Source organism: Pristiophorus japonicus, unplaced genomic scaffold (assembly GCF_044704955.1).
Source record: "Pristiophorus japonicus isolate sPriJap1 unplaced genomic scaffold, sPriJap1.hap1 HAP1_SCAFFOLD_949, whole genome shotgun sequence".
Classification (NCBI taxonomy): domain Eukaryota; kingdom Metazoa; phylum Chordata; class Chondrichthyes; family Pristiophoridae; genus Pristiophorus; species Pristiophorus japonicus.
The window spans coordinates 56,208-82,908 of NW_027254878.1; the positions used below are offsets into that span (position 1 = coordinate 56,208).

Sequence of the window (26,701 nt, forward strand, 5' to 3'; positions counted from 1 at the left end):
ATTTTCCCAGACCCTGTGGGTATTTATCGGTGATTATCGGGGTGGGATTTTCCCAGAACCTGCGGGTATTTATCGGTGATTATCGGGGTGGGATTTCCCAGACCGTGCGGGTATTTATCGGTGATTATCGGGATGGGATTTTCCCAGACCGTGCGGGTATTTATCGGTGATTATTGGGATGGGATTTTCCCAGACCCTGCGGGTATTTATCGGTGATTATCGGGGTGGGATTTTCCCAGACTCCTGCTCCACTGCCGGGACCTGGCACTCACCGGGTGAGTCAATGGGTGGAGTATCGGGCTGGTGCACCGTGGTTTTCCAATAAGCTTCAGGCTGCCTGCGAGGTCTCGCCGGAGGTGCTGAGTCTGGGAATATTGTGCCTGGTGTAAGAAGCTGTTTTATTTTGATAAAGGGATAAAACCCTCATCCTCCTGGATTGTTACTGCCCGGGGACAGATTTTCAGCGGGTCTGTGTTTTTTCCCCCATCAGCGAGACGTGGACTGAAGTAAGGATAGAGTTTCTCAGTGAATGTACCAGTGAAAGTGTAGATATGGGACTTGTTATCTGAGTTATAAAAGGATACCTTCCCTCCCTCATAATCCAGGCAGACGCCAATCTTTCTCGGGTTCACACTCAGCTCTAAGTGTTTCACTGATTGGTCACAAGCCCAGTATTTATTCCCCTCTCTCAGTCCCACTGCCCAGTATCCGTTACCTGGATTCAGGGTGAGTCCACCCTTCCTGTTGATTGACTCCTTGGCCACACCCACATCCCACTCAGTCTTGTTCCCCACCTCCACCTCCCAGGAATGTTTCCCTGATGTGAATCCCTCCAATCCCAGGACAAAGACACAGGGATCAAATCTCTCTGGATTGTCGGGGAGCTGCTGCCATTTCTCGGTGAGTCTCACAGTGCTCAGGTCCTCAGACAGGAGAAGGGCAGGATGGGCTGTATTAGGGTCCAAGGTGACTGGAGCTGGCAACAGATGGACACAGATAGAAAGTTAGTCACTCACTGCAACTTTCACAGCCGGTTAGTGATTGGTCAAATCGGCAATGATCCACAATTAGAAATTCATCCACAGGGGAGACTTTCAGCAGTGCACAGGGAAAACGGGAAAACACTGCCGGGGAAAGGTTTTACCGAGCGGGCACACCCTGCAGTGAGAGAGAGAAGGACAGAGAGAGAGGGAGAGACAGAGAGAGAGAGTGTGTGTGTGAGAGAGAGGGACAGAGAGTGAGCGAGAGACAGAGAGAGAGAGACAGAGAGAGAGGGAGAGAGAGAGAGGGAGAGACAGGGAGGGAGAGGGAGAGAGAGGGAGAGAGGGAGAGATAGAGAGACAGAGGGGGAGAGAGAGAGACAGAGAGGGAGGGAGAGAGAGAGAGAGAGAGAGTGAGAGAGACAGACAGAGAGGGAGAGAGAAAGCCAGAGAGGGAGAGAGAGAGGGAGAGGGAGAGAGAGAGAGGGTGGGAGAGAGAGAAAGAGAGTGGGAGGGAGAGAGAGGGTGGGAGGGAGAGAGAGGGGGAGAGAGAGAGAGAGAGGGAGGGAGAGGGAGACGGAGACAGAGAGGGAGAGAGAGACAGAGAGAGAGAGAGGGAGAGAGAGGGTGAGAGGGAGAGAGACAGAGAGGGAGAGAGAGAGACAGAAAGGGAGAGAGAGTGAGGGGGACAGAGAGAAGGACAGAGAGTGAGAGAGGGCGCGCATGCGCGACTGGCAGAGAGAGAGAGAGAGACAGAGAGAGGGAGAGAGAGACTGGACCCCAGGACTGCACTGAATCAGGGTCTGCAATATAAACTGTCGGAAATAGAGACAGGCAGCAGGGAGGAGGTGAGAAGGGGGTATGGCTCCCCATGGGAGAACAGTGGATAAAATGACATTATTGCAGCATCTGGACAGATACAGACCGAATACCTTAAAATATACAAAATGGCAGTGGGATCAGTTAAACTGCAGTCGAAATAATATAAAAATATGCACACCTGCAAGATTACGTAAGCTATAACAAGGCATTTTCTTTTCCAAGTTAATTGTTATTTTAACTCCGATTGTGACATGTATAAAATTGTACAGGTTATTTTCTGTGTAATAACTGCAAAGAATGTTTATTGGTTTCAGTATTTAAAATAACTGGCAGCAGAACCAAGAGAATTGTTCCTCTTCACCCACAGATACACTGATGGAAATGTGTCTGGTGTAAAGTTTGTATCATTTGTAAAGTTTGTTGTTCAATAACACTCCTGTTCGCCTGTGCTACTTTCTGAATGTGGATGAAGGGGGTGTTTCAGCCCACGTACAATCAGAGCCAATTCCACCAGCAATGCCTGGTACGGGACAGATCGGAGTGAAATGGGGCAACTGGTGTGGCTCTCACTTCACTATTTTGGAACAATAATGATTTCAACAGACAGCGCTGTTCGCAGGGATTAGAGTATGTTATACATTCGAGTGTGGTGTAAAATGCAATATGGGCGATATTTTCACTCTTACACACCGACACAGCTATGAAGATTGGATCTCACCACTTGGGCAGCTTATCTCAAAATATATTCTCCATCACAGAGCAGAAGGAAAATACCGTGTCTGACCTCCTGTATTTGCAGTATTGTCTGGGGTTATCTCCATCACAGTGTATTGTGATCTGGAACAAAAAGGGCCAAGGAAGGGATCTGGGCCTTAAAATGTCACGGTTCACACACGGTCGACAAGACATTTAAGTGAAGTATAACATGTACAGAAATTCATTATTGACTAACGGATGTTTGTGTCGACTTTCACACAAGGTCAGTTCAGTTTTGGTCACACTGAACATTCACACTTTTATATTTAAACACATTGTAATCCTCTCTAGTGACGGTGTCTGGAATTGTCCAGCAGCCGAGGTTTGCTAATTGCAAATATAATCATTTAAGTTAATTATATGCTGCAAATTCCAGAATAAGTGTGGCAAACAAATGATCCTCTTCACACAACAGGAGAGAAAGTACCTACAGGTAGTGAAAAGATAGGCAAATGGAAAAGGGATTAACAGTCAGGAGGATTGAAAGAAACTGAGACAGAGGAAGTAAAGGACCAGGTCAGTCAACTGAACGAGAAAATATAAACAACAGCTTCCAGTCGTTACACACGTAGAACTGGTCAATATCAGTGTGATGTCACTGAATACACTTCTACCTGATGAACAATTAGATTGGGTAAAATTAAAATCATTCTGGTTAAATACACGGAATGTAATACTGCCTGTGGTGTGGCCTAACTATGGTATTCAGTCACTTTGCTTGATGTAGTCACTATCCTGAGAATAGGATCCCATTAAATTATTACAATTGTACAGTTACAGTTTCAGCCTTTGTAAATATTGAGCTGTGAGGCAGTGCACTGATGCACAAAATGTTCTCAGGTATCAACATTTAACTTCAACAGTTATTGTATTTATTATAAAAACAGAAAATGTTAGAAATATACCGCACCATAAAAAAGATTCTGAAACAAGAATAGACAAATTAACATCTTGGGTGTGGACACTTCATCAGAACTGGAAACTGAAATATAAGTAAATCCCTGAGCAGAGGAGGAGAAGAAATAGCAGATACTGCAATCACAGAGAGAACATTAATGGACTGATTGACCTGCTCACTGCAGGAAGTCTGAAATGTAAACAGGAAATGATGCAAACACAGACCACACCCACATTTCACGTCACCTCTCACTGCAGTATTTTATTCATTTCTTTCCAATTTCTTCCAAATCTTGCCTCTTTTCCTTAAGAGAATCTTTCCCATGCGTTCTCCCAATCTGAGCTGGCTGCACACTCTGATTCTTTTTATCTGTGGTTTGTTTGTCTCTTTATTCCACCTGCACAGTCTTCCAGTCTTCAGTTCCAAAGTAGGATGTAACTAAAACACGAGTCTGTTTTTTATCGAATGCAGACTGATAAAAGCATAAAATTCTATCAATGCCTATATTTCAGAATTCCAACACTCAGTTTTTGTCTTTTACTTTTATTTGTCCCATTATGTATTGACATTGTCAGGAATATTTCATCATCCTTACAGCTAACTGCAGTCATCATGTTTATTTTTAACCCATTCTTTTTGTGAATGTTCTTGTGCTTGTTACAGTCTGGGCTGTCCACCTCCCTCTTTATTGGTGTGAACATCAAATTGCAGTTTCCTGAAGCAGGCTCTGTGTTCTGTGCAGGAGCTCATAGACTTCCAGAACTCAGAGACTAGGTGGCCAAAATTCAGGTACGTCAGAAAGCCGGAGCACCTATGAGGATCCGACCTGCTTTTACTGCTGGGATGTCCGAAGCGGCTGGAGGATTTTCAAAGTCCCGCCGGAGGTCGGTCATAGTGGGGGCAGGAAGGAGCTGAATTTGTGTCAGGACCGGGACTCCGCCGCTATCAATCAGCGATGGAGTAGTGGTGATGTCACAGCGCGTGTGTGTCACCTCGCTCTCTCCCTCCGTTAAAGGGGAGAGCGTCTGTCAGTATTATATCTTCAGCCACTGGGCCACCAGGGAGGGTTTTGGCCGGGCCAGCGGTCTGGCACCCAAGAGGGGGTACAAGGCTGCCCGTTAGTGGCCCGGCCGAACCCAGGGGCACAATCTTGCCGGCCGATTGGGAAGCGCTTGCGGCGGTCATCAGGATCGGGGCGGAATCGGGACCAGGCCGAAAAATCCCCGACCTGAATCTGGGTCGGGGCGGTCATTTGACAACAAAGCGACGGTCACGGGATTCCGCCACATGGCCCCCACAAACGGTCAGTAACGGGTCTCTCGGAGACCCTGAATTTTGGCCCCTAGGTGTCAGCCATGGCTCAGTGCGAGCACTCTCACCTCTCAGAAGGTCATGGGTTCAATCCCACTCCAGAGACTTGAGCACAAAATGCAGGCTGACATTCCAGTGCAGTACTGAGGAATGCTGCAGTGTCAGACGAGAAAATTACCCTGAGAAGGGTGAGATGTAGCAATTTGAAGGAAAAGCTACACAGAGATTTGTTTATAGGGAAGAGAATCTCATCAGTGGAGAAAACTGAGAGAAGTCAAGGAATCGAAGAATGCTAAATGACAGAATCAGGCCTGTCCGTGCCAGTGTCTTTGATTGCGATGTGAGGGGCTGGATTCACTCCAGTTGCTGGTTTAGCCCACGTGTCTCTGCCACTAACCCACTGATGTCCTGGGGCCCTAATTATTCAGACAGGACAAGTTAGGAGCAGTGATAGTGTTCCTCATTGAGAGACTGAGTTAGCAGGGAGGGAATAGAGCACTGTTGCAGCCTGTTAATTACAGGGCAGGCGACTTCTAAATCAGCAGGAAACACAAGTGGCAAGGTGTCTGAAGGAGCAGCAGTAAGGGCTCCCTGATTCTCTGATACATCTACGGAAGTGTGTCAGCATTTATTCATTGAAAGCACTGCGCTATAATTGGTCCTCTTGTCTCTGGCGACTGGTTTTGTACCACATTCTCCCCTTACTGTGCACCCTCCTCATGCTGAGCGAATGGATATTCTTCCCACGTCCTCATCATCATCCCCTTCCAGTAGCAGCAAGCTTGTCTTCACTGCGATATTATGGTGTACCTCGCAAGCTGCAGTGATTCTGGAGACTCTCGACAGACTGTATTGCAGGGCTCGACTAGATTTGTCCAGGCATCGAGAAACCAGGCTTCAAAATGCCTACAGTCTTCTCTATCGCACTTCTTGCATTGACATGGGCCTCATTAAGTCCAGTGTCCCCCTCTGTCTGTAGAAACCTTACTGCAGTTGTAAGTCATGACTGCTGGGGATAACCCTGATCACTAATCAACCACCTTGATACTTTGTTTGAGTCACAGGGGCTGGTATGGTAGATTATCACCTGATGAAAGCATCAAGACAGATTCCCAGAGAATGGGTTTTATGTTCAGTATAAGGTTATATGACATGCACACTGCACATGAATCAAATGAAAACATTTCCTGTTCATGATATTGAGCAGGTTTTCATATGGGGCTTTGATATTCATTCAGTCAATTGCTCCATTTACCAGTTGGTACCTGTTACGTCCAGAATGAACAAATCTAACTGAGTACTGTTGAGGTGACAGGATCGAACCAAGTCGGCATAGATTTATGAAAGGGAAATCATGCTTGACGAATCTTCTGGAATTTTTTGAGGATGTAACCAGCAGAGTGGACAAGGGAGAACCAGTGGATGTGGTGTATTTGGACTTTCAAAAGGCTTTTGACAAGGTCCCAGACAAGAGATTGGTGTGCAAAATCAAAGCGCATGGTATTGGGGGTAATGTACTGACGTGGATAGAGAACTGGTTGGCAGACAGGAAGCAGAGAGTCGGGATAAACAGGTTCTTTTCAGAATGGCAGGCAGTGACTAGTGAAGTGCCGCAGGGCTCAGTGCTGGGACCTCAGCTCTTTACAATATACATTAACGATTTAGATGAAGGAATTGAGTGTAATATCTCCAAGTTTGCAGATGACACTAAACTGGGTGGCGGTGTGAGCTGTGAGGAGGATGCTAAGAGTCTGCAGGGTGACTTGAACAGGTTAGGTGAGTGGGCAAATGCATGGCAGATGCAGTATAATGTGGATAAATGTGAGGTTATCCATTTTGGGGGCAAAAACACGAAGGCAGAATATTATCTGAATGGCGGCAGATTCGGAAAAGGGGAGGTGCAACGAGACCTGGGTGTCATGGTTCATCAGTCACTGAAAGTGGGCATGCAGGTACAGGAGGCGGTAAAGAAGGCAAATGGTATGTTGGCCTTCATAGTTAGGGGATTTGAGTACAGGAGCAGGGAGGTTTTACTGCAGTTGTACAGGGTCTTAGTGAGGCCTCACCTGTAATATTGTGTTCAATTTTGGTCTCCTAATCTGAGGAAGGACGTTCATGATATTGAGGAAGGCAAGCAAAGGTTCATCAGACTGATTCCAGGGATGGCTGGACTGTCATATGAGGAGAGGCTGGATCAACTGGGCCTTTATTCACTGGAGTTTAGAAGGATGAGAGGGGAGCTCATAGAAACGTATAAGATTCTGATGGGACTAGACAGGTTAGATGCGGGAAGAATGTTCCCGATGTTGGGGAAGTCCAGAACCAGGGGACAGCGTCTTAGGATAAGAGGTAGACCATTTAGGACTGAGATGAGAAGAAACTTCTTCACTCAGAGAGTTGTTAACCTGTGGAATTCCCTGCCGTAGAGAGTTGTTGATGCCAGTTCATTGGATATATTTAAGAGGGAGTTAGATATGGCCCTTATGGCTAATGGGGTCAAGTGGTATGGAGAAAAAGCAGGAAAGGAGTACTGAAGGAATGATCAGCCATGATCTTATTGAATGGCAGTGCAGGTTCGATTGGCCGAATGGCCTACTCCTGCACCTATTTTCTATGTTTCTATGTGAGTAAGTGTGACCTTAGTCTCTTTATTCGAATTCCAGAGTGTTGGTACAGCATCGGAGGCCAGCTTATATACAGTGCTCCCAAGGGATGCTGGGATCCCTTGGAACTCCATCAGATATGCCCTCTGGTGGCGGTAGAATGCTGGTTACATAGTGTTGCATACATAACAGTACCCAACTGTTATATATACAAACTTGTATTTACTCTGTACAGCCACCAGAGGGCTCATACCCTGGAGTCCCAATGAATCCCATAATCCCTTGGGAGCACAGGTATTTAAGGAGGCCTCACAGGTTGGAGAGGCACTCTGGAGACCTGCAATAAAAGACTAAGTTCACACTTAACTTTGAGCTCACAGTATTCAGTCTCTTTCCCCATACATAACAACTGGCGACGAGATACAGATAGCGAACCCAAAGATGCAGAGAACAGTGGGCATCCTGGAGAAATTGTCAGAGGAAGATGATTGGGAAACTTATGTGGAGCGACTCGGCCAATACTTCGTAGCTAATGAGCTAGATGGGGAAGAGAATGCTGCCAAATGAAGTGCGATCCTCCTCACTGTCTGTGAGGCACCAACGTATGGCCTCATGAAGAATCTGCTCACTCCAGCGAAAGCCACGGAGAAATCGTACGATGATTTGTGCACACTGGTCCGAGAGCATTTGAACCCGAAGGAAAGCGTTCTGATGGCGAGGTACCGGTTCTACACCTACAAAAGGTCTGAAGGCCAAGAAGTAGTGAGTTATGTCGCCGAGCAAAGATGCCTTGCAGGACATTGTGAATTTGAAGGACATTTGGAGCACATGCTCAGAGCCTTTTTCGTACATGGCATTGGTCACAAAACCATATTTTGCAAACCTTTGACTGTAAAGACCCCAACCTTGAGTAAGGCCATAGCGATAGCCCAGGCATTCATTGCCACCAGTGACAATACGAAGCAAATCTCTCAGCACACAAGTGCTGCTGCAAGTACTGTGAACAAAGTGATGTTGTTTTCGAATTGTAACGTACAGGGAAGGGCACACCTACCTGCAGCTGAACGTCCGCAGATGTCTGAGTCCACCATCAAGGGTGATGAATGCAAGATCATTAACACCTTGTTGGCACTGCGGGGGTGATCATCGTTTCCATTAATGCCGATTCATAGGGTACATTTGCAAGGGCTGTGGAACAAAGGGACACCTCCAACGAGTGTGCAGGCGAGCTGCAAATGCTGTTAAACCTGCAAATCACCATGTTGCAAAGGAGGACAGATCCACGGAGGATCACGACAAACCAGAGCCTCAGACTGAGGAGGCAGAGGTACATGGGGTGCACACATTCACCACGAATTGTCCCCCGATAATGCTGAATGTTGAACTAAATGGACTCCCGGTGTCAATGGAACTGGACACAGGCGCGAGTCAGTCCATCATGGGCAAAAAAATTTTAGAAAGATTGTGGTGCAACAAGGCCTCAAGGCCAGTCTTAACTCCAGTTCGCACGAAACTAAGAACTTACACAAAAGAACTGATTCCTGTAATCGGCAGTGCTACCGTAAAGGTCTCCTACGATGGAGCGGTGCACAAGCTATCACTCTGGGTGGTACCGGGCGATGGTCCCACGCTTCTCAGCAGGAACTGGCTGGGAAAGATACGCTGGAACTGGGACGACGTCCGAGCGCTATCGCCCGCTGACAACACTTCGTGTGCCCAGGTCTTAAACAAATTTTCTTCACTGTTCGAACCAGGCATCAGGAAATTCGAAAGAGCAAAAGTGCAGTTCCACCTAATTCCGGGGGCGCGACCCATCCATCACAAGGCGAGAGCAGTACTGTACACGAAGAGAGAGAGGGTAGAGATCGAACTAGACCGGCTCCAAAGAGAGGGCATCATTTCACCGATCGAGTTCAACGAGTGGGGCAGTCCTTTCGTCCCAGTCCTCAAGGGAGACAGCACCATCGGAATTTGTGGCGATTACAAAGTAACTATCAATGGTTTCTCCCTGCAGGACCAATACCCACTACCAAAGGCCGATGACCTCTTTGCAATGCTGGCGGGAGGAAAGACGTTCACGAAGCTGGATCTGACTTCAGCCTACATGACCCAGGAACTGGAGGAATCATCGAAGGCCCTCACCTGCATCAACATGCACAAAGGTCTTTTTCTTCATAACAGATGCCCATTTGGAATCCGATCAGCTGTGGCGATATTCCAGAGAAACATGGAAAGCTTCCTGAAGTCGGTCCTGCACACCGTGGTCTTCCAGGATGAAATGTTGGTTACAGGTCGGAACACAGTCGAGTATTTGCAGCACCTGGAGGAGGTTCTTAGTCTACTCAACTGCGTGGGGCTCAGGTTGAAATGCTCGAAGTGCGTTTTCATGGCACCTGAAGAGGAGTTCTTGGGAAGGAGTATTGCGGCGGACGGCATCAGGCCCACCAACGCGAAGACGGAGGCAATCGAGAACGCACTGAGGCCACAGAATGTGATGGAGCTGCGGTCGTTTCTGGGACTCCTGACCTACTTTGGTAACTTCTTACCGGGTCTTAGCACATTGTTGGAACCACTGCATGTCTTACCACAAAAAGGGGACGAATGGGTTTGGGGCAAAAGCCAAGAAAATGCCTCTGTAAAAGTGAGGAAATTGTTATGCTCAAAAAATTGCATGTGTTGTATGCTCCATGTAAGCGTTTGGTACTAGCCTGTGATGCGTCATCATATGGTGTTGGGTGTGTATTGCAATAAGCTAATGATTTTGGGAAACTGCAACCGGTTGCTTATGCATCCAGGAGTCTGTCTAAGGCTGAGAGAGCCTACAGCATGATTGAGAAAGAAGCATTAGCGTGTGTCTATGGGGTAAAGAAAATGCATCAATACCTGTTTGGGCTAAATTTCGAATTGGAAACTGACCATAAGGCGCTTATATTCCTTTTTTCCGAGAGTAAAGGGATAAATACCAACGCATCGGCCCGCATCCAAAGATAGGCACTCACGTTGTCCGCATACAACTACGCCATCCGCCACAGGCCAGGCACAGAAAACTGCGCCGATGCTCTCAGTAGGCTGCCATTGCCCAGCACGGGGCTGGAAATGGCGCAGCCCGCAGATCTAGCCATGGTTATGGAAGTATTTGAGAGTGAGCAATCACCCGTCACTGCCTGGCAGATCAAAAGCTGGACAAGCCAGGGCCCCTTATTATCTCTAGTCAAAAGCTGTGTGCTTCACGGGAGCTGGTCCAGTGTCCCAGTGGAAATACAGGAAGAGATAAAGCCGTTCCAGCAAAGATGAAAATGTCTATACAAGCAGACTGCCTTCCGTGGAGCAATCGAGTAGTGGTCCCCAAGAAGGGCAGAGACACCTTCATCAATGACTTCCACAGTACCCACCCAGACATCGTAATGATGAAAGCGATAGCCAGATCCCACGTGCGGTGGCCTGGTATCGATGCGGACTTAGAGTCCTGCGTTCACAGATGTAATACATGCTCGCAGTTAAGCAATGTACCCAGGGAGGTGCCGCTAAGTTTATGGTCTTGACCCTCCAAACCGTGGTCTGGGGAACACGTCGACTATGCAGGCTCGTTCTTGGGTAAAATGTTCCTTGTGGTTGTAGACGCCTATTCCAAGTGGATTGAATGTCGGCTAGCACGTCCGCTGCCACTACTGAATGCCTGCGGGCCATGTTTGCCACTCATGGCTTACCCGATGTCCTGGTGAGCGACAACGGGCCATGTTTTACCAGTGCTGAGTTCAAAGAATTCATGACCTGCAACGGGATCAAACATGTCACATCTGCCCCGTTTAAACCAGCGTCCAATGGTCAGGCAGAGAGAGCAGTGCAAACCATCAAGCAAGGCTTGAAGAGGGTAACTGAAGGTTCACTGCAGACTCGCCTATCCCGTATCCTGCTTAGCTGCCGCATGAGATCCCAGTCGCTCACTGGGATCCCACCTGCTGAACTGCTCATGGAAAGAGCACTTAAGACAAGGCTCTCGTTAGTTCACCCTGATCTACATGAACAGGTAGAGAGCAGGCAGCTTTAACAAAGTGCAGACCATGATAGCGCAAATGTGTCACGCGAGATTGAAGTCAATGATCCTGTATTTGTATTGAATTATGGACAAGGTCCCAAGTGGCTTCCCAGCACTGTCGTGGCCAAAGAGGGGAGCAGGGTGTTTCGGGTCAAACTTTCTAATGGACTCATTCACCGGAAACACTTGGACCAAATCAAACTCAGATTTATGGATTATCCTGAGCAACCCACCTTGGACCTTACCTTTTTTGATCCCCCAACATACACACCAGTGGCAACCGGCACCACGGTTGACCACGAAGCAGAACCCATCATCCACAGCAGCCCAGCGAGGGCCCAACCAATGATTCAACAATACCAGCTTTCACACCGAGACTATCAACCAGGGCAAGAAGGGCCCCAGATCGACTCACATTGTAAACAGTTACACTATTGACTTTGGGGGCGAGGGGGGAGTGTTGTTATATATGCAAACTTGTATTTACTCTGTACAGCCACCAGAGGGCTCATTCCCTGGAGTTCGAAGGGATCCCATAATCCCTTGGGAGCACAGGTTGGTGAGACACTCTGGAGACCTGCAATAAAAGACTACGGTCACACTTTACTTTGAGCTCACAGTCTTCAGTCTGACTCTTTCTCCATACATTACACCTACCTGCCTGTAGAACTGGACAGATTGCCCTCATTGTTTTCTGGTTCCATTGGGAAGAAAATGAAGTGAATGAGCCCCTGAGGATATCATCAGTCAACTTTTTTATCCAATGGTGCATGACCAATGTGGTAAAGATGACCGGATGCTGGTTGGAAGGATCCAGATCCAGATGTAAAAACATTGAAGACAGCAGTGACTTTGACTGCCAGACAGTATTACTGTCCCAGTGGATGTGAGCTTCAGGTCATCAGTAAGCAGTGGGCAAATCTCCCCAAAAGCCTCTGGGGGAGGGCTGCACCTTCCTAGGAGGTGAGGCACTGAGAAGTCCATGTACGGCCTTCTTGGTCATCAGCCCTGGTGAGTGGGTATCCTTCCACATAGTGGTGGGATTAAGTTGGGTTGAGTTAGGGGTTAAGTTGGGGAAAATAGTGAGGGAGGGTTGACCACCCACATTGTGGTGGAGTGGGCTCTGTGTGAACATTCAGGATAGGCCGCATTTTGTTGAGGACAATTGTGGTGTAATTTTAAAGTTGAGGCAGACGCAGTTACCGCCTGTTTAACTGAGATTAGCGCCCCACAGTGGGATGTGAATCATAGAATCATAGAAACTTACAGCACAGAAGGAGGCCATTTGGCCCTTCATGTCCCTGCTGGGATTTTGAAAGAACAGTCGTGTTTAGTCCCACACCCCCACATTTTGTCCGTAACCCTGCAAGGTCTTCATCCTCAAGTACTGTCCAACACCTTTACAGGGAGAGGGTTCCGATTCCAACAACTCAGAGTGAAAACATTTCTGCTCATCTCCCATCTAGATCTTTTGCCAATGATTTGAAATCTATGGACTCTGGTTATTGACAATTATTAAATCATAGGCCAATCCAGGCAAACTAATTTGACTGTCCCACTCACTCCCCTACTCTTTAATATGGTCTTATGAAGCAATTATCTAATTTCCTTTTAAAGAATTTACGGACTCCGCTTCCCGTGTCCTGGTGTCCAGTGTTGCTGAAGACATTGGGGTATTTAACATTTAAAGACTAGATTCCCAAATGTAATCAATCGCTGATTGACCGTGAGCTTTCAGAAAACCCACCTCCAGCAAAAGCAGCAGCAGTTTTCAGTTTTCAAATGTAGCTCCTCATGTCCCTGACCGTTCTGACCCGTCTACTGCCACCGAACTTTGGCTCCCTATTTGAGCGGGAGAGACATTGTCTCCGACTCACAATATGGAAATACCCAAGACTCCAGGATTTGGGCCAGGGCCAGGGACCCAACCACAGGGCAGGCGGAAGATCAGTATATCTCACATCTGCCCCCAAAACACCTCCACCAGAATTTCATCAAACATGTCAAATGGGAGCAGATCTGACAATTATGTATTTTACCAGAAAACTGACTGAAAGTATAATCTAGTCAGTTACACATACAATGAGATATTTATTATAAAAAGACAGGTCCCGTCTACTAACAGAGAGCTGTTTAATAGCTGGTGTCAGGAAGCTCACCCCCACCTGTATTAATCACTGTCAGCATCTTTCTCCACACTCTGTACTGCAGTGACCCAATGTACTTCCCCACATTGATTAAAGGGGAAACCTTCTGTGGCTCTGGGAGAGTTCGCTTCGCTCTGAAACAGGAGATAAAGGGCAGTGTTGGATCATTCCAGGGTGGGCGAGAAATGTTAGAAATTAAAATATCGGCTCAAATCAAGGCTGTAAATTATACCTTTTCTCTGTTTCCAGAAATTTCTGCAGAATAAGAACAATTATTACTGTTTGTGTTTTGAGAACATTTTATCACAAAAAGAAAGTAACAGGCTGGATTCCACAGAAAAGTACATTGTAAATATGTGAAGTTATTGGGCTGCCTCTTCCTGCCCTCACTGCACTGTGAGTTACTCCATAACATTACAACTGACTCGATCTGACTGCACAACACAACGCAGAGCTACAATCCAATTGTCACATCCTGAAGTTTCAAATTATTAGAATTAAAATATTATTTAAAGACAGTCCCTTTAACCTATTCAAGTTGTAACTTGCTCGTGTCCTTTGCCCAAAGGGGATGAATGTATCTGTGAATCTATACCAGTGCTGTCCAATAGAAATGGCATCCGAGCCACTGGTTTGACCAGACACCATTTTAGCCACAGGCACTAATTTCAGTAGAAAACACCTTGCACACTCACACAATATAGGTACTTCATGTGTATATTTACTGAACAAACATCGATCACCAATCAATAATCAAGGAAGTAAAGCATGCACAACAATCACAAAATACTGGCACACTCTGCTTCTCGTCATAGGTGGTTGGTATTATTTTGTTCAGTGAGTGAGTTTTATATTAGTGAGTGAGGTAGAACAAGTCCAGCGAACGATAGACCAATTAGCTAAACGTCAGTGGTTGGAAAGAGAATGGAATCAGTACTCAAAGATGTAACAGAAATAGATCTAGAATCTGGAAATATAATGAAGAATAGTCAGCACAGATTTCACAAGGGGAGATCATGCTTGACCAACCTTACTGAATTCTTTGAAGTAACAGAAAGGGGAGATAAGGGGAATTCAGTAGATGTACCATTTTGGGATTTTCAAAAGGCCTTTGATAAGATACCGCATAATAGACGTGTGACTAAAGTCAGAACATGTGGAGTCAGGGGACAAGTGGCAGAATGGAGAGCAAGTTGACTAAACAGAAAACTGAGACTAGGAATTAAAAGTAGTTACTCAGTTTGGCAAATATGCTTCAATATAGGCAAGTGTGAGGTGGCACATATCAATAGGAAGAAAAGGAGGCCACATACTCCTTTGGAAATGAGTCTAAATGGGGAAGTGGACCAGAGGGATCTGGGAATACCAGATACACAAATCACTAGAAGTAGTGACACTGGTTAATACGGCCATAAAAGCAAACAAAGCACTGGGGTCATTTCTAGAGAATGGAGAAGCAGAGAAGTGATGTTAAACTTGTATAGAACCTTGGTTAGACAACATTTGGAGTACTGTGAACAGTTCTGGTCTCCATATTAACAAAAAAAAGATAGAAACACGAGAGAAGGTGCAAAAAAGATTTACGAGACAGATACCAGAACTGAGAGGTTGTACCAATCAGGAAAGAGTGAACAAGCTGGGGCCCTTTTCTCTAGAAAGGAGAAGACTGAGGGGTGACCTGACCTTTAAGATTATGGAAGGGTTTGCTAGACGTAGAGAAACTGTTTCCACTTGCAGGGGAGATCAGAACTGGGGCCATAAGTATAAGAAAGTCACTAATAAATCCAATCGGGAATTCAATAAATTACATTTATATAGAACCTTTAACATAATAAAATTTCTTTACCCAGAGAGTGCTGAAGGAGAAACATACTACCACATGGAGTGCTTGAGGTGAGTACTATAAATACATTTACGGGGAAGCTCGATAAACACGAGGGAGAAAGGAATAGAATATGTTGATGGGCTTCGGTTACGAAGGGTGGGAGGAGTCTGTGGAACACAAACACCAGCATGGACCTGTTGGGCTGAATGGCCTGTTTCTGTGCTGTAAATACTGTGTAATTCAATATAATATCCTAGGTTTTGATGGCACATCCTGCACAATCTCAAAGACTGTGTCAAAGAGGGACTAAGGAAACAAAAAACACATAAATATACAGCTACCGTTAAAAACTTGATGCTGTCCTGTTCACTCAGCTCTTGTTCAATATCCTGAACAGTGTCTGAAAGCGATGAGATTTCCTCCGTTATCTTCTCAATCCTCCCCTCCATCTCCCGACTGTTTTTCTCTTTCTCCAGTTTCAGATCTTCCAACACAGTCTTCTCTTCCTCACGGAGAAACTGGTGAAGTTTTTCAAATTCACATTTAATCTGTTTCTCTGTATTTTTGCCTTGGTCCTTTGGAAAATAATGAGATTGGAAAAAAAACAACTGAGCATTTTAAAAAGGTGGTGCAGTTCTCTTCATACAAGAATATTTTAGAGATAAACATTCCCTGATGCAGTGAAATCTAGTTAATGGGGACCAGATGATAATTTATTCAGAAGCGGGAGCTCTAACTGAGGATCGAACTGCTGTATTTTCTTTAACTGCGGTTTCACCAGCACAAGGGAAGTGTCCGCGATAATTCAATGGTTCGCTAAAGTGAGATTTTACTTTGGTAATGGACATTCAACGGTTCAAAGAGAAACAAATCGTGATTGGAAAATATAGAACAAAGTGACATCAAATGTACCTGAATGTGGGCCAAAGTTTTCACATCATCACTTTTTACAGCATCACATTCCTCCTTCTTGTCCCGGACCGGCCTCAGTAAGGTTCGCAGTTCCTCCTGAACAAAGATCAGTTAATTTGTGCACTTTGTGCCATAAACAGCTGATAATTAAATACCATTTAGTTTAATCAAAGAAAATTCTCAGAGCATTCATTCCCTCGAATATAGATTAGCGGTGATCTAATTGAGGTGTTTAAGATGATTAAAGGTGTTGATGGGGTAGATAGAGAGAAACGATTTCCTCTGGTGGGAGAATCCACAACAAAGGGACAGAACCTTAAAATGAGAGCCAGGCCGTTCAGGGGTGATGTTAGGAAGTACCTCTTCACACAAAGTGTGATGTGAATCTTTAACTCACCCGAAAGCCTGTAAGGCTGGGGGTCAATTAAAAACTGAGTTTGATGGATTTTTGTTAGGCAAGGATATTAAGGATTACAGAACCAAGGAGGATAGATGGACTTAAGACGCAGGTCAGTCATGATCTAACTGAATGGCAAAACAGGCTCGATGGGGTGAATGACCTATTCCTGTCCCTATGTAGAGTTCTCAGAATTTTACATTACCTCGTTTTCTTTACATTCAGCAGTTTCTGAGGTAGATTTTCAGCTTCCTGTCTTCAATAAAACTTGCATTAGGGATTGGCTCACCACTTCAGGAACTACCTAATCCCACTTCCTTTACAGCAGGAATGTGTGGTCCGAGATATGAATTTAATAGAGAATTTGTGAGGCTTTATTTTTTTGTTTTAAACTGATTTAAAATACTGCCCTGAAATTAACTCGACTATTACTGTACTTACACTTCTGGAACCATGCTGGTGAACCCATTTCTTTTCTTACTAATAAACAACCACGCTGTGGATGCCATTACACCCATGAGTGAATACCACAGGAGTTAAGTGCTCTACTCGGAACTCCTACATGGCAAGTGAGCCCCAGGTGGGCAGAGGAAACATTTCAAGGACACCCTCAAAGCCTCCTTGATAAAGTGTAACATCCCCACCGGCACCTAGGAATCCCTGGCCCAGGACCACCCAAAGTGGAGGAAGAGCATCCGGGAGGGTGCTGAGCACCTCGAGTCTCGTCGCCGAGAGCACGCAGAAACCAAGCGCAGACATCGGAAGGAGCGTGTGGCAAACCAGTGGAAACAAGTTTTCCTCGACTGCCTATGATGATGATGACTGCTTTATAATACAATGTTAGTCCAGTGAGTCGCTCATATCTCAATGTGTCACAGTAAAAAGTGTCAAATCGCAAAATGTCCATCATACTCCTCCCTGATTGGCTGAAATAACTATGCTCTGTTGTTAACCATGTTGATTCACACAGGTGAGAGATAGGAGATTCGCCCAATCAGGAACTACCGATCCACCGAGAACCAACCAATTAAGTTGTTCTGTTTTTCAAAATCCTACCAATCAGGAGCCAGAAATTGCAACAAAATGAACCAAGAAAAGTTACTCAAACCTTTCTTTTCAGACTTATTTACACGGCCAGGTTGTTTCCCCAGCTAGCCCAATAGATACAGGCTAAAAACACAGTTTATGAGTAAATTCCCGATAGTATTGCCAAGAGGAGGTGGAAGATATCGGTATTTTCCATTTGGAAGCTGGTGACGGAGTTGGGAGAAAGAATTCAGAAACCCACCCCACAGAGCCTCCTAGTGTGCAGATTCTGCAACTACATCACAACAATGCTGACACAGCACTTTACAATGTTCACAGAAAGCATAACCAAAAATGTTGGTGATAGGAAGTTCGTTTGAGGACAGCCGCTATGTGCCCGCCACAAGACTTTTGGTAATATATAGATAACATAACAAGCATACAGAAACAGAAACAATGACATAGAAAGTACAGCACAGAAACAGGCCATTGGGCCCAACTGGACCGTGCTGGTGTTTATGCTCCACTGGAGACTCCCCCACCCCTCTTCATCTGCAGAAAGGAAAAGGAGGTGGGGTAGTGTTGCTGGTTAAAGAGGAAATTAAAGCAACAGAGAGGAAGGACATTAGCTTGGATGATGTGGAATCTGTATGGGTGGAGCTGCGGAATACCAAAGGGCAGAAAACGCTAGTGGGAGTTGTGTACAGATCACCAAACAGTAGTAGTGAGGTTGGGGACAGCATCAAACAAGAAATTAGGGATGCGTGCAATAAAGGTACAGCAGTTATCATGGGCGACTTTAATCTACATATAGATTGGGCTAACCAAACTGGTAGCAATACAGTGGAGAAGGATTTCCTCAAGTGTATTAGGGATGGTTTTCTGGACCAATATTTCGAGGAACCAACGAGAGGGCTGGCCATCCTAGATTGGGTGATGTGTAATGAGAAAGGACTAATTAGCAATGTTGTTGTGCAAGGCCCCTTGGGGAAGAGTGACCATAATATGGTAGAATTCTTTATTAAGATGGAGAGTGACTTCAGAGACTAGGGTCCTGAACTTAAGGAAAGGTAACTTTGATGGTATGAGACGTGAATTGGCTAGAATAGAATGGCAAATGATACTTAAAGGGTTGACAGTGGATAGGCAATGGCAAATATTTAAAGATCACATGGATGAACTTCAACAATTGTACATCACTGTCTGGAGTAAAAATAAAATGGGGAAGGTGGCTCAACCGTGGCTAACAAGGGAAATTAAAGATAGTGTTAAATCCAAGGAAGAGGCATATAAATTGTCCAGAAAAAGCAGCAAACCTGAGGACTGGGAAAAATTTAGAATTCAGCAGAGGAGGACAAAGGGTATAATTAGGATGGGGAAAATAGAGTATGAGAGGAAGCTTGCCGGGAACATAAAAACTGACTGCAAAAGCTTCTGTAGATATGTGAAGAGAAAAAGATTAGTGAAGACAAACATAGCTGACTTGCATGCAGATTGAGGTGAATTTATAATGGGGAACAAAGAAATGGCAGACCAGTTGAACAAATACTTTGGTTCTGTCTTCACGAAGGAAGACTCAAATAATCTACCGGAAGTACTAGGGGACCGAGGGTCTAGTGAGAAGGAGGAACTGAAGGATATCCTTATTAGGCAGGAAATTGTGTTCGGGAAATTGATGGGATTGAAGGCTGATAAATCCCCGGGGCCTGATCGTCTGCATCCCAGAGTACTGAAGGAAGTGGCACTAGAAATAGTGGATTCATTGGTGATCATTTTCCAGCAGTCTTTCGACTCTGGATCAGTTCCTATGGACTGGAGGGTAGCTAATGTAACATTTTTTTTAAAAGGAGGGAGAGAAAATGGGTAATTATAGACTGGTTAGCCTGACATCGGTAGTGGGGAAAATGTTGGAATCAATTATTAAAGATGAAATAACAGCGCATTTGGAAAGCAGTGACAGGATCGGTCCAAGCCAACATGGATTTATGAAAGGGAAATCATGCTTGACAAATCTTCTGGAATTTTTTCAGGATGTAACTAATAGAGTGGTCAAGGGAAAACCAGTGGATGTGGTGTATTTGGACTTTCAAAAGGCTTTTGACAAGGTCCCACACAAAAGATTGGTGTGCAAAATTAAAGTACATGGTATTGGGGGTAATGTACTGACATGGATAGTGAACTGGTTGGCAGACAGGAAACAGAGAGTCGTGATAAACGGGTCCTTTTCAGAATGGCAGGCAGTGACTAGTGGGGTGCCACAGGGCTCAGTGTTGGGACTCCAGCTATTTACAATATACATTAGTGATTTGGATGAAGTAATATCTCCAAGTTTGCAGAAGACACTAAACTGGGTGGCGGTGTGAGCTGTGAGGAGGATGCTCAGAGGCTGCAGGGTGACTTGGGCAGGTTTGCTGAGTGGGCAAATGCATTGCAGATGCAGTATAATGTGGATAAATGTGAGGTTATCCACTTTGGGGGCAAAAACACGAAGGCAGAATATTATCTGAATGGCGACAGATTAGGAAAAGTGGAGGTGGAACAAGACCTGGGTGTCATGGTACATCAGTCATTGAAAGTTGGCATGCAGGTACAGCAGGTGGTGAAGAAGGGAAATGGTATGTTGGCCTTCATAGCGAGGGGATTTGAGTATAGGAGCAGGGAGGTCTTACTGCAGTTCTCCAAGGCCTTGGTGAGGCCTCACCTGGAATATTGTGTTCAGTTTTGGTGTCCTAATCTGAGGAAGGACGTTCTTGCTATTGAGGGAGTGCAGCAAAGGTTCACCAGGCTCATTCCCAGGATGGCTGGAGTGACATATGAGGAGAGACTGGATCGACTGGCCTTTATTCACTGGAGTTTAAAAGGATGAGAGGGGATCTCACAGAAACATATAAAATTCTGACGGGACTGGACAGGTTAGATGCAGGAAGAATGTTCCTGATGTTGGGGAAGTCCAGAACCAGGGGACACAGTCTAAGGATAAGGGGTAAACCATTTAGTACTGAGATGAGGAGAATCTTCTTCACTCAGAGAGTTGTTAACCTGTGGAATTCCCTACTGCAGCGAGTTGTTGATGCCAGTTCGTTGGATATATTCAAGAGGGAGTTAGATATGACCCTTACGGTTAAAGGGATCAAGGGGTATGGAGAGAAAGCAGGAAAGGGGTACTGAGGTGAATGATCAGCCATGATCTTATTGAATGGTGGTGCAGGCTCGAAGAGCTGAATGGCCTACTCCTGCACCTATTTTCTATGTTTCTACCCCCATCAGCATAACCGTCTATTCTTTCCTCCCCCAACTACTTATCTAGCTTCCCCTTAAATCCATTTATGCTCTTTGCCTCAACTACTCATTGTGGTAACCAGAAATGCAAGGGTATGCATATCAGGAAAGGATGAACAGGCTGGGTCTCTTTTTTCTTGAAAACAGACTGACGGGTGACATAACAGAGGTCTTTAAAATTATGAAAGGTTTTGATAGAGTGGATGTAGAAAGAATATTTAACTTGTGGGGAAGAGAATAACTCGAGGCATCAATATAATATAGTCACCAAGAAATCCAATAGGGAATTCAGAAGAAACTTCTTTCCCAAAAGAGTGGTGAGAATGTGGAACTCGCTACACAGGGAGTGGTTGAAGTGAATAGTATAGAAACATTTAAGGGGAGGCTAGACAAGCATATGAGGGAGAAGGGAATATAGAGTTATGCTGATAGATTTCGATGACGCAAGATGGGAGGAAGCTTGAGTGGAGTAAAAATGCTGGCATGGACTGGTTGGGCCGAATGGTCTGTTTCTGTGCCATATATCCTATGTAATCCCATGTAAGTTCCACATTTTTCCTGAATTGAACAGAAAGTGCGAAGATTGGCTGATATACAAATGTCAATAGAACCCAGAATAATTCAACTCACTTCTCCTGCTGGACTAAAAATAATGAAATGTCTGTTCTGAATCAGATCTGAAACAAAAAGAGTGACTGAAGCAGCCTGATTGACAAGTAACGTTCCCCCCAAAAAAATCAGCTGATTGCCATATTGGCCATTGAAGCACAACACAGCTTCTTTACTAATACTACTTTACCCTGCTACAGTTTTATATATGTAGGCATCAAACCCACAAGACCCAATGGTAGTAAGCAAGGTAGATTTAGCTGTGAGCTCTGAAACCTTGCACTGACTGGTGAAGGGTACATCTCCAAAACATTACAACCTGCCTTTGCTCTTTACAGATATTAACTGACTGGATACTTATTTCCAGCATTTTCTGTTTTTATCATTGCTTCCATCATTCTACGTTTTTAGCAGAACGTGAAACTCTCACTTTCTTATGCAACAACAATACAAACGCAAGCCTGTGTTCAGGGTGAAATATTTCAAAAATCAAAGCACTTTACATATAAATGACCCAGACTATTGAACAATCCAAATCTACTGATGTTAAATATTTATGATCACTTTGTCACTTGATTTGAAGAGTGTCACAGCACAAATAGAAACATAGAAACATAGAAAATAGGTGCAGGAGTAGGCCATTCAGCCCTTCTAGCCTGCACCGCCATTCAATGAGTTCATGGCTGAACATGCAACTTCAGTACCCCATTCCTGCTTTCTTGCCATACCCCTTGATCCCCCCTAGTAGTAAGGACTACATCTAACTCCTTTTTGAATATATTTCGTGAATTAGTCTCAACAACTTTCTGTGGTAGAGAATTCCACAGGTTCACCACTCTCTGGGTGAAGAAGTTTCTCCTCATCTCGGTCCTAAATGGCTTACCCCTTATCCTTAGACTGTGACCCCTGGTTCTGGACTTCCCCAACATTGTGAGCATTCTTCCTGCATCTAACCTGTCTAAACCCATCAGAATTTTAAACATTTCGATACAGTCCCCTCTCATTCTTCTGAACTCCAGTGAATACAAGCCCAGTTGATTTAGTCTTTCTTGATAGGTCAGTCCCGCCATCCTGGGAATCAGTCTGGTGAACCTTCGCTGCACTCCCTCAATAACAAGAATGTCCTTCCTCAGGTTAGGAGACCAAAACTGTACACAATACTCCAGGTGTGGCCTCACCAAGGCCCTGTACAACTGTAGCAACACCTTCCTGCCCCTGTACTCAAATCCCCTCGCTATGAAGGCCAACATGCCATTTGCTTTCTTAACCGCCTGCTGTACCTGCATGCCAACCTTCAATGACTGATGTACCATGACACCCAGGTCTCGTTGCACCTCCCCTTTTCCTAATCTGTCACCATTCAGATAATAGTCTGTCTCTCTGTTTTTACCACCAAAGTGGACAACCTCACATTTATCCACATTATACTTCATCTGCCATGCATTTGCCCACTCACCTAACCTATCCAAGTCGCTCTGCAGCCTCATAGCATCCTCCTCGCAGCTCACACTGCCATCTAACTTAGTGTCATCCGCAAATTTGGAGATACTACATTTAATCCCCTCGTCTAAATCATTAATATACAGTGTAAACAGCTGGGGCCCCAGCACAGAACCTTGCGGTACCCCACTACTCACCGCCTGCCATTCTGAAAAGTACCCATTTACTCCTACTCTTTGCTTCCTGTCTGACAACCATTTCTCAATCCATGTCAGCACACTACCCCCAATCCCATGTGCTTTAACTTTGCAAGTTAATCTCTTGTGTGGAACCTTGTCGAAAGCCTTTTGAAAGTCCAAATATACCACATCAAATGGTTCTCCCTTGTCCACTCTACTGGAAACATCCTCAAAAAATTCCAGAAGATTTGTCAAGCATGATTTCCCTTTCACAAATCCATGCTGACTTGGACCTATCATGTCACCTCTTTCCAAATGCGCTGCTATGACATCCTTAATAATTGATTCCATCATCTTACCCACTGCCGATGTCAGGCTTACCGGTCTATAATTCCCTGTTTTCTCTCTCCCTCCTTTTTTTAAAAGTGGGGTTACATTGGCTACCCTCCACTCCATAGGAACTGATCCAGAGTCAATGGAATGTTGGAAAATGACTGTCAATGCATCCGCTATTTCCAAGGCCACCTCCTTAAGTACTCTGGGATGCAGTCCATCAGGCCCTGGGGATTTATCGGCCTTCAATCCCATCAATTTCCCCAACACAATTTCCCGACTAATAAGGATTTCCCTCAGTTCCTCCTCCTTACTGGACCCTCTGACCCTTCTTATATCCGGAATGTTGTTCGTGTCCTCCTTAGTGAATACCGAACCAAAGTACTTGTTCAATTGGTCCGCCATTTCTTTGTTCCCCATTATGACTTCCCCTGATTCTGACTGCAGGGGACCTACGTTTGTCTTTACTAACCTTTTTCTCTTTACATATCTATAGAAACTATTGCAGTCCGTCTTAATGTTCCCTGCAAGCTTCTTCTCGTACTCCATTTTCCCTGCCCTAATCAAACCCTTTGTCCTCCTCTGCTGAGTTCTAAATTTCTCCCAGTCTCCGGGTTCGCTGCTATTTCTGGCCAATTTGTATGCGACTTACTTGGCTTTAATACTATCCCTGATTTCCCTTGATAGCCACGGTTGACCCACCTTCACATGATAATTACAATATGTGGGTGTTTCCACTTGGGAGAGCTCAAGGCTGGAGGTCAGAAATGTAAGATGGTTACTAGTAAATCCAATGGGGAGGGTTCGTGAGCGATTTCTTTATCCAGAGAGGGGTTGGGATGTGGAACTCGCTACCACAGGGTGTGTTTGCAGCGATAGGGTGAGAGGAGGCTTGTCTGGAGCATAAACACTGGCATGGACCAGTTGAACCGTATGGGCTGTTTCTGTGTGTAAATTCTGTGTAATTCTATGTACTGCTCTCGTTCCAGGTAGACAGCTCACATTCTGCAGGGATTATCCTGAAGACACGAATGGCCAGCCACCTTCTTAGTGAACAAACACCTACGGCTACAATCGTACTGTGACCTACAAACTACATCTTTGTTTGTCTGTCTCTGGTTTTCTATCCACCTTTCCTTCTCTGATCTTATTACCTTCTACCTACAATAGCCGAGGGGTTATGTTACTGGACTAATAATCCAGGGAAATTGAGCACATATCTCACTGGCAGATTGAGAATTTGAATTCAGTTTAAAAAGCTGGTACCAGTAAAAGTGGCCATGATGTTGTTGGATTGTCATAAAAATCAAACTGCAGTTCTTACCCAGTCTGGCCTATATGTGACTCCAATCCCATACCAATGGAGTTGGCTCGTAACTGACCTTTGAAGTGGCCTAGCCACTCAGTTATATCAAAACTGCTACAAAGAGTAAGTATACAGTGGTTCAACCAGATCCACCGCCACCTTCTCAGGGCAATTAATGCTTCCTTGCCAGCAACAGCACATCCTGAGAATTCTTTATAAACTGGGCCGTGCCTGGTATCTGTTCACTAATTATAATCTCGAGTAGCTTCACAGGGTTTCTGACATTTCTTGCTTCTTTCAACAAGCTTAACCCATCCAGCATTCCCATATCCTTGGCTTCCTCCAGCACTTGTCCCTCTATGATGAGAATGTGCTGCTGATTGTACTGGTCTCCAGCTACAGTCCCTGAAGGTTCCCTCTCGAGGTCTGATCCTATCCTGGCCTCATCACTCACTGAATCTAATTCTACTCACTCACCCTCAGAACATCTCTTGCCTTCTCTCCCCTGTAAATTGCTGCATATGGAAGGTCAGAAATACGTTTCAGTTAATGATTAATATACACTTTTCATATCTCTTCACCTTTGTATTATGGTATCAGTCTTTCTCCTTTATAATATTACACAATAACCACACCTCATGGAATCCATCTTAGTTATAACTTTCTCAGCTGTTTCCCGAGTTCTATTTCTCCTGTTGTCCCTTTAGGTTATACTTTACTTTAATACCAACCATTCCCTTTTAATTTTCCTTCTGTCCGCTATCCCTATTTTTACTTTCACTTCTCTCGGGTTTTCTTTACTGTATCTGGTCTCTGGTGATGTGCTTTGTCCCCTAATTCACACAGGGGGTTTCTTTCACCTTCGTTCTCCTCTATCCCTTTCCCCTTAACTTCTCAAGTGCTTTCCCGTTAAATCTGTCTCTGCCTGTGCTGTCCTTTAAGAAAATACCCAGAGTAATTGATCTGTTTCTGTTTCCTGGTCCCTGTTGTTTTCCCGATTGCTGAAACATTGCGCTGTTCCTGAAACTTTGAAGGAAGTTTAACAAGTTCATGTCGACATTAAACGCTTCACATCTGGAATATAAATCGGAGACACGTTCCACAGACCATCACTCGCCACGGAGACAGGATCGGTATCGATCTGAGAACATACTGTACAAGAGATTTCACTTTGCATTCCAAGAGCTGATCAATTTACACTGATCTATTAAAGTGGTGTTTGGAATAAAGTGAAACTCTCACTTCCTGTCCCTGGTTCCTTCAGCAGCGATACAAATGGCAGTCCGTGTAAGGACTGAGTCATTAAATAAACACAAACACATTATCTAAAGTGCTTTAAGTATTGAGAGACACTCAAACCCGAATCTGTGAACACTCCCTGTTCAGGATTCTGTTACCTGTGACTATATTTATTTTACACGATATTAACTCACCTTAAACTCTTCGGTCGCTTCTTCCAGCGGCAGTACCTCGTGGTTTTGATGACTTTTTGAAATCTGACAAATGACACAGATGAGCTGTTTGTCAGTTTTACAAAAAACCTTCATCTTCTCCTTGTGGCGGCTGCATTCCTGCTGATTTTGATCACTTTTAACACTTTTTACAAATATCTCTACGATGTTGGCGAGGGTGCGGTTGGGTCTCAGGGGCCTGGAGGAAGTCTCCTTTCTGCAGACGGGACAGGCGGCAGGGACAGAGCTCTCCCAGTACCGGGTTATACATGATTGGCAGAAGCTGTGATCACAGTCCAGTGAGACAGGGTCTTTATACAGATCATGGCACACAGCACAGGAAAGTTCACCTTCCATCTCGAAGGACTGGTCACTGCTCCAAGTAAAATGG

The 26,701-nt window shown here is 45.0% G+C and overlaps 1 protein-coding gene across 1 annotated transcript; it reads right to left on the minus strand.

Annotated features, from left to right (window-relative positions):
- Positions 1-219: 219 nt before the first annotated feature.
- On the minus strand, positions 220-26,701 carry LOC139258371 (zinc-binding protein A33-like). Its single transcript, XM_070874749.1, has 6 exons — positions 26,293-26,701; positions 16,291-16,386; positions 15,720-15,953; positions 13,786-13,808; positions 13,572-13,687; positions 220-976 (listed from the first exon to the last, which is right to left on the minus strand). The coding sequence occupies exons 1-6, from the start codon at positions 26,665-26,667 to the stop codon at positions 399-401; spliced, it is 1,422 nt and encodes a 473-aa protein (XP_070730850.1). The 5' UTR covers positions 26,668-26,701; the 3' UTR covers positions 220-398.